The following is a 13,238-nucleotide window of genomic DNA, read 5'->3' as shown; positions in this document are numbered from 1 at the left end:
TTCCGTCCTTTACGGGACGAACATGCTCGTGTGAATCCAGCCTTAAAGGGGAATGCCAATGTAATCTTGAATCACAATGCACTTACCTGTTCAGATCCCTATTCTTGTACATAGAGGGTAGGATTATAGTAGTAATATTCTTGTATATAGGAGCAGTATTATAGTAGTTATATTCTTGTATATAAGGAGCTGTATTATAGTAGTTATATTCTTGTATATAGGGGGCAGTATTATAGTAGTTATATTCTTGTATATAGGGGGCAGTATTATAGTAGTTATATTCTTGTATATAGGGGGCAGTATTATAGTAGTTATATTCTTATACATAGGGGGCAGTATTATAGTAGTTATATTCTTGTACATAGGGGCAGTATTATAGTAGTTATATTCTTGTGTATAGGAGCAGTATTATAGTAGTTATATTCTTGTATATAGGGGCAGTATTATAGTTGTTATATTCTTGTATATAGGGGGCAGTATTATAGTAGTTATATTCTTGTATATAGGTGTAATGATGGGGTAGGGAGACAGACACGTGAGCCCTAATCTACCCGCCACTCAGTCCCTGCCTACTTGCACGGCCTGTCCTAGGCGATGGCGTACAAATGGGCGACTGTCCCTACGCTCAATAGGTGTACGACAGACAAACAGACAAGGGTACACAGAAGCAAAGGGAAATGGGGCAGTTGCCCACGGCAACACCGTGAGCAACAGGAGTAGTGAACGAGCCGAGTCAAACCAGGAGTGTACGAGGTACCAAACGCAGAGCAGGAGCGTAGTAAGTAAAGCCAGGGTCAAAATGAAGCAAAGTCAATAATAATAGCAGGAGCAGCAGAGCCAGGAAACAGGAAAGAATCACAGGCAAAGACAAGCAGGAAATGAAGGTATAAATAGGCCGAGGGCGGGAGCTAGAACCGTCTGGCCAGGCTATGATAGGTTCTCCCACTCCTGAGCCTACCAGCCTGAGTGGTAGCAGATCGAGATCTATGAGACCTAGGAGCAGGTGCAGACTGATTAACCACAGGCGTCGACACAGAAGCTGTGTCAGGCAGATCCTTTACAATAGTGGGCAGTATTATAGTAGTTATATTCTTGTATATAGGGGCAGTATTATAGTAGTTATATTCTTGTATATAGGGCAGTATTATAGTAGTTATATTCTTGTATATAGGGGCAGTATTATAGTAGTTATATTCTTGTATATAAGGGCAGTATTATAGTAGTTATATTGTTGTATATAGGAGCAGTATTATAGTAGTTATATTCTTGTATATAGGGGCAGTATTATAGTAGTTATATTCTTGTACATAGGGGCTGTATTATAGTAGTTATATTCTTGTATATAGGTGCAGTATTATAGTAGTTATATTCTTGTATATAGGAGGCAGTATTATAGTAGTTGTATACTTGTACATAGGGGACAGTATTATAGTAGTTGTATACTTGTACATAGGGGACAGTATTATAGTAGTTATATTCTTGTTTATAGGGGCAGTATTATAGTAGTTATATTCTTGTATATAGGGGCAGTATTATAGTAGTTATATTCTTGTATATAGTGACAGCATTATAGTAGTTATATTCTTGTATATAGGCAGTATTATAGTAGTTATATTCTTGTATATAGGAGGCAGTATTATAGTAGTTACTTGTATATAGGGAGCAGTATTATAGTAGTTATATTCTTGTATATAGGAGTTGTAGTATAGTAGTTATATTCTTGTATATAGGAGGCAGTATTATACTAGTTATATTCTTGTATATAGGAGGCAGTATTATAGTAGTTATATTCTTGTATGTAGGGGGCAGTATTATAGTAGTTATATTCTTGTATATAGGAGGCAGTATTATAGTAGTTACTTTCTTGTATATAGGGGCAGTATTATAGTAATTATATTCTCGTATATAGGGGGCAGTATTATAGTAGTTATATTCTTGTATATGGGGGCAGTATTATAGTAGTTATATTCTTGTATATGGGGCAGTATTATAGTAGTTATATTATTGTATATAGGGTCAGTATTATAGTAGTTATATTCTTGTATATAGGGGCAGTATTATAGTAGTTATATTCTTGTATATAGGGGGCAGTATTATAGTAGTTATATTCTTGTATATAGGAGGCAGTATTATAGTAGTTATATTCCTGTATATAGGAGGCAGTATTATAGTAGTTATATTCTTGTATATAGGAGGCAGTAATATAGTAGTTATATTCCTGTATATAGGAGGCAGTATTATAGTAGTTATATTCTTGTATATATGAGCAGTATTATAGTAGTTATATTCTTGTATATAGGAGGCAGTATTATAGTAGTTATATTCTTGTATATAGGAGCAGTATTATAGTAGTTATATTCTTGTATATAGGAGGCAGTATTATCGTAGTTATATTCTTGTATATAGGGGGCAGTATTATAGTAGTTATATTCTTATATATAGGGGCAGTATTATAGTAGTTATATTCTTGTATATAGGAGCAGTATTATAGTAGTTATATTCTTGTATATAGGAGCAGTATTATAGTAGTTATATTCTTGTATATAGGGGCAGTATTATAGTAGTTATATTCTTGTATATAGGATCAGTATTATAGTAGTTATATTCTTGTATATAGGGGGCAGTATTATAGTAGTTATATTCTTGTATATAGGGGCAGTATTATTGTAGTTATATTCTTGTATATAGGGGCAGTATTATAGTAGTTATATTCTTGTACATAGGGGCAGTATTATAGTAGTTATATTCTTGTATATAGGGAGCAGTATTATAGTAGTTATATTCTTGTATATAGGAGCAGTATTATAGTAGTTACTTTCTTGTATATAGGGGGCTGTATTATAGTAGTTACTTTCTTGTATATAGGAGCAGTATTATAGTAGTTACTTTCTTGTATATAGGGGGCTGTATTATAGTAGTTACTTTCTTGTACATAGGAGGCAGTATTATAGTAGTTATATTCTTGTATATAGGAGCAGTATTATAGTAGTTACTTTCTTGTATATAGGGGGCTGTATTATAGTAGTTACTTTCTTGTATATAGGAGCAGTATTATAGTAGTTACTTTCTTGTATATAGGAGGCAGTATTATGTAAGCAAAGAAAAATATGAAATATAAGAAAACTCTTTTTTTTTTTAATTTGTCTTTTCTGAATTCATTATCACTTGGGATGTTATAATATTGTCAGATGTTATATGTCCCTGTCCTTTTCCTATTTTGATATGATATTTTACAAGTTGTTTTCCTGTGCTTTATTACGTATTAGTAAATAAGGGTTGCTGGTACTTATGGTCCCACAGTTGTTGATGATTTACATGCAATAAACAATTATTGTGGTGTAGATCTGAACACTGAGCTGATTTATTCAATGTTTTGTGCTCCTGATCCAGGATTCTTAACAAGTCCGTCATTGTCACCGTATAAATGGAGGCTTATGTGTTGCATTTGTGGCGTTTGTCCAGTGCTCAGTGCGTATGGTCTGCGACTGATCTTATATTTACCACGAATGACAGTAATGTTTTCCCTTCCAGTTATGATGGCGTCCCCTTTCTTATGCACGACAGCACTTTAAAAAGAACAACAAACGTGGAGGAAATGTCTCCGATCTTTACCGTCATCAATGTCGCCTACTCACTTTGGGTTATGCTGAAAACTCTTAATGCTGGGAAGTGGTTTTCACAGGTAAGGCCAGTGTCCGCTTTATACAGTTCCCCGCTCATTTAAAGGGAGATACTGTATGTCAGGGGTTCACAACCGTTTCTAGTTCGAGGGCCACTTTTGCAGGTTGTACCAAGAGCTGCAATAAAACTTAAAGGGGTATACACATCTGAGACATTTATGGCATATCCACAATATATGCCATAAATGTCTGATAAAAGGGGTTTCCACTTTGGGGACTTCCACCTGTCACGAGAAAGGGGGTCCTTTGCTTCTCCATTTAGTACTCCAAACTGAGAATTTTGCATCACACCAGGTAATGCCCATTTACTCAGCATGCATGGGAAGAGAAGATCTCTATTTTCAGAAGGCAGAGGGATGGAAAAAGACCCCGAAACACAGGATAGACGCACAGTATCTGGCTTGATGAAATTTTATAAACATCTACTGCCTAAGGAGGTTTTTTTTTATCATGATAGATTTTAATGGATGTATTATCAGGAAACAACATATTATTTCAATTAGGTTTTATAATAAAAAAAAATTGTATTCATTGCTTTTTTAAATTATATTTTATCTCTTCCTTTGAGCAATGCTCTATGGATCATGTGAAATGTGGATAAATAAAGTCCCACACATTTTTCACCCATATCTTTGGAGCACTGCCTGATTTTGGATTATATTTTACTGGGTATGCTTTACTGGCTAGGCTTTTTTGGCCCTGACCCTGGAAGGCTTGGACCCATCCACTTTTGGGCAATTGTGCGGCTGTTTTTTTTTATTTCTCTCTGGTTAGAGCAGGCACAATAGGCTGATGTTTTCTGTAGCTCATTTGTCAGCTTTGCTTTGTAGACTTGAACAGTGTCAGCAGAGTCATGTCATTATCATTAGAAAGGTGGATGAGTTAGGCTTCGTTCACATCTGTGCTAGGGTCCCGTACCGATGTTCCATCGGAGCTTTCCGTCAGGATGGGACCCTGACTGACACAAACGGAAACCAAAGGTTTCCGTTTCTATCACCATTGATTTCAATGGTGACGAATCCGGTGCCAATGGTTTCCGTTTGTGTCAGTTATGCAGGGGTTCCGTCGTTTTGACGGAATCAATGGGGTAGTCGACTAGGTATGGTTTCTGATCAGCCGATCAGCCGATCAACCTTGGAGACTTCTTTAGAAGTGCTGCTGGTTATAATGGCGCCCCTTTCCGATATATTATTAAGTTATTCTAAAGTTTCATTTAAAAATTGCTATTGCTTTAATCTACATTTTCCTGTTCCCCAGAATCCACCATTTTCCCATATGGAAATCTTGTCCGATACAGACCAGCAGAGGGCTATGAATCAGTCCATTTACAAACTGATCGATTTCCTAAGCCTTGCTGACCGTGCCAATAAGACGGTGCTCTTTGACCTTTATCGCCCTCCGGAGGATCATCCCTACCGCGACACTTGGATCAACCGGACACTGGAAGTTATCAATGAGGCCGCTATTGATCCAAAACTGGTATATATAAATATGTCCAAAAAATCTCTGATCTCTATGATCAAGCACTAATATATTAGCTTAGAGGGATAGTAGCAACTATGTTGTGAAAATAGAATTGTTGCAGAGCTCTTCTCGCTGATTACTATTATTTCCCTGCTTTCTCTTTGGGATGATTTACTGTAAAGTTTTTACATTTCAAACATGATTTTTACCTGTGAATCAGATCTCCGCTACATTAGAGATGGGGGCGCTGTTGCATAGGAGTATATAGAAGGTACTAGAAACTGGTAGTGGTAAAAAGTGGTACTGCAAGAAGAGAAGTAATTCATAGTAAGATTTGAAGCATTCACTGCCTCTTGCCATAGATGAGCAGTGTTGTGGGAGCTGTATAGTACCCCCACCCTATAACAGAATCTGAGATATTGAAGAAGGTGGCCATAAACTTGAGATATTTGTTGGTCGATCCTCCCAATTATGGAGGGCTACAGGCATTAGATTGTCAGCAAAATCTGCCAACATGGCCACCTTGAGTCATGCGCCACTATATGGGCTACCTGTGTGGTCCAATTGCCTGTCCCTGTGGTATAAGACATTGATATATAGTCCTTTATATCGGTCTACATGCAGGTATCACCTATGACTTGTCTCACGTCTGGATCCTCAGGTAGTCATCTTTTTATTTTTTAGGTCTTATGGTTGCCAAATGAAATGAGACCCTTTGTCCAGTCCGTGGCTCCGGGTTTTCAGCAGACATTGGGTTTTAAAGCGAGTATGGAAGAGCTTGTCAGCGATCACATTGTGAAACTGAACCTGCCGTACAGCGAGATGTCCCAGCAAGACATCAGGTAGTCGGTACAGAAGTTTTCTACCTTTATTCTAATCTTGACACATGAAGCTTCGACACTAAATTTAAAGGGGATCTCCATTTTTCTAATGCTCTGATTATGAATGTAGGATGACGGCTGTTTTCCCCTCTTCTCTGCTGTCTGCACAGTGTCAATCTTGCTCTAAGCTGAACAGTTAAGTCCTGTTTGACAGTCTGGTTGCTAGGGATACACTGCCTAACAACCGCAGCCTTTGATGTGAGCCTGTCAGGCAGCCTGTCTGTCTCAAGTCTTCAGCTCAAAGTCAAATTAAAACTGAGCTGAGGGTAGAAAAGGGGCAAATAGCCCTTGTGTTCACATCCGTACCATTCCTTGTGTCTGCTTGCTGTCAGTGAAAGGGAAAATTCTTGATCATCTCCAGTAGCTGAAAACACATATAGACCTAATACAGTACTTCTCTCAGCTGAGGGTTTGCTACAATGGTAACCAGTATACTCTGTGAGCTAAACAGCCTAGACTCCACTGATACATTGTAACAAACTATCAGGACCAGAGATTTGTGCTGCTTATGTATTTATAAAGCGGCTAGATATCTTGTAGCAAACTCTCAGCTATGAGAAGTATAAGGCCCTGTTCACACAGGTTTTTTTTTTTTTACGCGGAAACGGCTGAAATCCCTCCCCATTGATTTCAATGGTATGTGGAGGCGTATTTTTTTTCCCGGGCAGCTTGTAGCTGCTCGCGGAAAAAAAACTGCGGAACGTCCTATCTTGCCGAGGTGCCGCCTCTGACCTCCTATTGAAATCAGAAAAAACCCCCAAGGCAAAATTCCTGAAGGAATTCTGAGACAGATTTTTTCTGTGTGAACAGGGCACTACAGGATTCCAGCCTCTAAATGTAAGCATGTTCCTATTCATTGCAGCAAGCAGAGATCTTGAAAGTGTAAGGAAACAGAAAATGTAAAAAATTCTGAAGTTTTCATTATTTACCCAAAAAATAGAAAACTCATATAAAGAATTTTTTCAATAAAATAAACAGGACACTTTTCCCATCGTGCCATGAACTGGTACAACTAAAGAAACTGTGATTGCATTCAGTATGAGCTGACGTGACATCTCTGACCCCATTTAGAACCAAGTTAAGCAATGCAACATGTAAAAACATAAAAGAACCTCTTGCTTCTATCTAGAGACAGAACACAAGTTTGACATTAAGAACTAAGGATTATTTAACGTTCGCTGCAGAAATCTATTTATAAGCCGGGTTGTTTGGTGGCAGGGACACAATGATAATGCTGTTTATCTGCACTCTGCTATACAATCCAGGTTCACAGCCCACTGCTGTGTTTAATGGCCCCTTGACAGCAATAGCCGCCCACATGCACCTGGCTCCAGAGCTCTCCAATTATATGTAAAGCTCTGTAAGCAGAGAAAACCAACACTGGTACCCAGAAATTGTAAGATCCGTAAATCCCCTGATCACTGACCAGTCACATAAGACTGTAGACTGCTACTAAAGAGCAACTCCGGCCACAATATCATGTAAAATCAATGGAGCAGTACATTCTTTATAATTTACATAGGAAAGACATTTAATAAACTAGGTATTACCATACTGCCCCTATGTACAAGAATCTAACTACTATAATACTGCCCCTATGTACAAGAATATAACTACTATAATACTGCCCCTATGTACAAGAATATAACTACTATATTACTGCCCCTATGTACAAGAATATAACTACTATAATACTGCCCCTATATACAAGAATATAATAACTATAATACTGCCCCTATATACAAGAATATAACTACTATAATACTGCTCCTATATACAAGAATATAACTACTATAATACTGCCCCTATGTACAAGAATATAACTACTATAATACTGCTCCTATATACAAGAATATAACTACTATAATACTGCCCCTATGTACAAGAATATAACTACTATATTACTGCCCCCTATGTACAAGAATATAACTACTATATTACTGCCCCTATGTACAAGGATATAACTACTATAAGGCTGCCCCCTATGTACAAGGATATAACTACTATAATACTGCCCCTATATACAAGAAAATAACTACTATAATACTGCCCCTATGTACAAGAATATAACTACTATAATACTGCTCCCTATATACAAGAATATAACTACTATAATACTGCCCCTATATACAAGAATATAACTACTATAATGCTGCTCCCTATATACAAGAATATAACTACTATAATACTGCCCCCTATATACAAGACTATAACTACTATAATACTGCCCCCTATATACAAGAATATAACTACTATAATACAGCCCCCTATATACAAGAATATAACTACTATAATACTGCCCCCTATATACAAGAATATAACTACTATAATCCTACCCCCTATATACAAGAATATAACTACTATAATACTGCCCCCCATATACAGGAATATAACTACTATAATACTGCCCCCTATATATAAGAATATAACTACTATAATACTGCCCCTATATACAAGAATATAACTACTATAATACTGCCCTCTATATACAATAATATAATTACTATAATACTGCACCCTATATACAAGAATATAACTACTATAATACTGCTCCTATATACAAGAATATAACTACTATAATACTGATCCTATATACAAGAATATAACAACTATAAAACTGCCCTCTATGTACAAGAATATAACTACTATAATATTACCCCCTATGTACAAGGATATAACTACTATAATACTGCCCCTATATACAAGAATATAACTACTATAATACTGCCCCTATATACAAGAATATAGCTACTATAATACGGCCCCCTATATACAAGAATATAACTACTATAATACTGCCCCTATATACAAGAATATAACTACTATAATGCTGCTCCCTATATACAAGAATATAACTACTATAATACTGCTCCTATATACAAGAATATAGCTACTATAATACTGCTCCTATATACAAGAATATAACTACTATATACTATAATACTGCCTCCATATACAAGAATATAACTACTATAATACTGCCCCTATGTACAAGAATATAACTACTATATTACTGCCCCTATGTACAAGGATATAACTACTATAATACTGCCCCTATGTACAAGGATATAACTACTATAATACTGCCCCTATGTACAAGAATATAACTACTATAATACTGCTCCTATATACAAGAATATAACTACTATAATACTGCCCCTATATACAAGAATATTACAACTATAATACTCCCCCTATATACAAGAATATAACTACTATAATACTGCTCCTATATACAAGAATATAACTACTATAATAGTGCCCCTATATACAATAATATAACTACTCTAATACTGCTCCCTATATACAAGAATATAACTACGATAATACTGCCCCTATATACAAGAATATAACTACTATAATACTGCTCCTATATACAGGAATATAACTACTATCATACTGCTCCTGTATACAAGAATATAATTACTATAATACTGCCCATATATACAAGAATATAACTACTATAATACTGCCCCTATATACAAGAATATAACTACTATAATACTGCCGCCTATATACAAGAATATAACTACTATAATACTGCCCCTATATACAAGGATATAACTACTATAATACTGCCCCTATATACAAGAATATAACTACTATAATACTGCCCCCTATATACAAGAATATAACTACTATAATACTTCCCCTATATACAAGAATATAACTACTATAATACTACCCCTATATACAAGAATATAACTAATATAATACTGCTACCTATATACAAGAATATAAATACTATAATACTGCTCCTATATACAAGAATATAACTACTATAATACTGCTCCTATATACAAGAATATAACTACTATAATACTGCTCCTATATACAAGAATATAACTACTATAATACTGCCCCTATATACAAGAATATTACAACTATAATACTCCCCCTATATACAAGAATATAACTACTATAATACTGCTCCTATATACAAGAATATAACTACTATAATAGTGCCCCTATATACAATAATATAACTACTCTAATACTGCTCCCTATATACAAGAATATAACTACGATAATACTGCCCCTATATACAAGAATATAACTACTATAATACTGCTCCTATATACAGGAATATAACTACTATCATACTGCTCCTGTATACAAGAATATAATTACTATAATACTGCCCATATATACAAGAATATAACTACTATAATACTGCCCCTATATACAAGAATATAACTACTATAATACTGCCGCCTATATACAAGAATATAACTACTATAATACTGCCCCTATATACAAGGATATAACTACTATAATACTGCCCCTATATACAAGAATATAACTACTATAATACTGCCCCCTATATACAAGAATATAACTACTATAATACTTCCCCTATATACAAGAATATAACTACTATAATACTACCCCTATATACAAGAATATAACTAATATAATACTGCTACCTATATACAAGAATATAAATACTATAATACTGCTCCTATATACAAGAATATAACTACTATAATACTGCTCCTATATACAAGAATATAACTACTATAATACTGCCCCTATAAACAAGAATATAACTACTATAATACTGCCCCTATAAACAAGAATATAACTACTATAATACTGCTCCTATATACAAGAATATAACTACTATAATACTGCCCCTATAAACAGGAATATAACTACTATAATACTGCTCCTATATGCAAGAATATAACTACTATAATACTGTCCCTATATACAAGAATATAACTACTATAATACTGCCCCTATATACAAGAATATAACTACTATAATACTGCTCCTATACACAAGAATATAACTACTATAATACTGCCCCTATACACAATAATATAACAACTATAATACTGCTCCTATATTCAAGAATATAACTACTATAATACTGCCCCTATATACAAGAATATAACTACTATAATATTGCTCCTATATACAAGAATATAACTACTATAATACTGCTCACTATATACAAGAATATAACTACTATAATACTGCCCCTATATACTAGAATATAACTACTATAATACTGCTCCTATATTCAAGAATATAACTACTATAATACTGCTCCTATATACAAGAATATAACTACTATAATATTGCTCCTATATACAAGAATATAACTACTATAATACTGCCCCCTATATACAAGAATGTAACTACTATAATACTGCCCCCTATATACAAGAATATAACTACTATAATACTGCCCCTATATACAAGAATATAACTACTATAATATTGCTCCTATATACAAGAATATAACTACTATAATACTGCTCACTATATACAAGAATATAACTACTATAATACTGCTCCTATATACAAGAATATAACTACTATAATACTGCCCTCTATGTACAAGAATATAACTACTATAATATTACCCCTTATGTACAGGGATAAAACTAGTATAATACTGCCCCTATATACAAGAATATAACTACTATAATACTGCCCCTATATACAATAATATAGCTACTATAATACGGCCCCCTATATACAAGAATATAACTACTATTAGGGCGGGTTCACACATAGCGGAATTTCACTTAAATTCCGCTGCGGACACTCCGCAGCGTTAATCCGCAGCGGAGCCGTTTCTCCATTGACTTTCACTTTAATTTAGCAGTGTTCGTTTACACGATGCGTACAATTCCGCTGCGGAGCATAGGCTGCGGAGCGGAATTTGGTGTCCGCAGCATGCTCTGTCTGTTGCGGAGCAGTGGCGGACTGGTTGCGGACTCATGGCGGAATTTCTCCATTGACTTCAATGGAGAGTCAAAATTCCGCAATGAAGTCCGCAGATCTTATGTGTGCTGCGGAGCGTATTGTTTTTACTACCATGACATTTCTTCATTCTGGCTGGACCTATGTATTTCTAGGTCTACAGCCAGACTGAGGAAGTCAATGGGGCTCCCGTAATGACGGGAGCGTTGCTAGGAGACGTCTGTAAATAGTCACTGTCCAGGGTGCTGAAAGAGTTACGCGATCGGCAGTAACTGTTTCTGCACCCGGGACAGTGACTACCGATCTCAATATACATGTATCTGTAAAAAAAAATATAAGTTCATACTTACCGAGAACTCCCTGCGTCTGTCTACAGTCCGGCCTCCCAGGATGACGTTTCAGTGTAAGTGACGGCTGCAGCCAATCACAGGCCAAGCACAGGCTGCAGCGGTCACATGGACTGGAGCGTCATCCAGGGAGGTCGGGCCGGATGCCGAAAGAGGGACGCGTCACCAAGACAACGGGCGGTAAGTATGAATTTCTTTGACTTTCACTAGGGAAAGTGCTGTCCCTTCTCTCTATCCTGCACTGAATAGGGAGAAGAGAAGCACTTTTCCTGCAGTCCGCAGCGGCCAGTCCGCATCAATTTTCTGCACATTTTGTGCAGATCCGCTGCAGAATCTGCAACGCAGATTCTGTGCGGCATTGATGCGGACAGTTGCGGAGGAATTCCGCCATGTGTGGTCATGCCCTAATACTGCCCCTATATACAAGAATATAACTACTATAATGCTGCTCCCTATATACAAGAATATAACTAATATAATACTGCTCCTATATACAAGAATATAGCTACTATAATACTGCTCCTATATACAAGAATATAACTACTATAATACTGCCTCCATATACAAGAATATAACTACTATAATACTGCCCCTATGTACAAGAATATAACTACTATATTACTGCCCCTATGTACAAGGATATAACTACTATAAATACTGCCCCTATGTACAAGGATATAACTACTATAATACTGCCCCTATGTACAAGAATATAACTACTATAATACTGCTCCTATATACAAGAATATAACTACTATAATACTGCCCCTATATACAAGAATATTACTACTATAATACTGCCCCCTATATACAAGAATATAACTACTATAATACTGCTCCTATATACAAGAATATAACTACCATAATACTGCCCCTATATACAAGAATATAACTACTATAATACTGCTCCTATATACAGGAATATAACTACTATAATACTGCTCCTATATACAAGAATATAATTACTATAATACTGCCCGTATATACAAGAATATAACTACTATAATACTGCCCCTATATACAAGAATATAACTACTATAATACTGCCGCCTATATACAAGAATATAACTACTATAATACTTCTCCTATATACAAGTTATATAACTGCTATAATACTGACCCCTATATACAAGAAAATAACTACTATT

General features: G+C 35.6%; 1 protein-coding gene across 1 annotated transcript in view; it reads left to right on the top strand.

The window, feature by feature from the left end:
- Positions 1-13,238, top strand: part of GDPD4 (glycerophosphodiester phosphodiesterase domain containing 4) — a 96,528-nt gene that overhangs the window by 62,886 nt on the left and 20,404 nt on the right. Inside the window, exons 10-12 of the mRNA XM_075851359.1 lie at positions 3,532-3,682; positions 4,938-5,159; positions 5,829-5,986. Of these exons, the coding sequence (XP_075707474.1) occupies positions 3,532-3,682; positions 4,938-5,159; positions 5,829-5,986 (531 nt within the window). The remainder of the gene's footprint in view (positions 1-3,531; positions 3,683-4,937; positions 5,160-5,828; positions 5,987-13,238) is intronic.

The sequence above is a fragment of the Rhinoderma darwinii genome, chromosome 2 (assembly GCF_050947455.1).
Source record: "Rhinoderma darwinii isolate aRhiDar2 chromosome 2, aRhiDar2.hap1, whole genome shotgun sequence".
In the NCBI taxonomy this organism is placed as follows: Eukaryota; Metazoa; Chordata; class Amphibia; order Anura; family Rhinodermatidae; genus Rhinoderma; species Rhinoderma darwinii.
The sequence above is the reverse complement of the archived record's forward strand: the minus strand, read 5'-3'. Positions and strand labels throughout refer to the sequence as shown.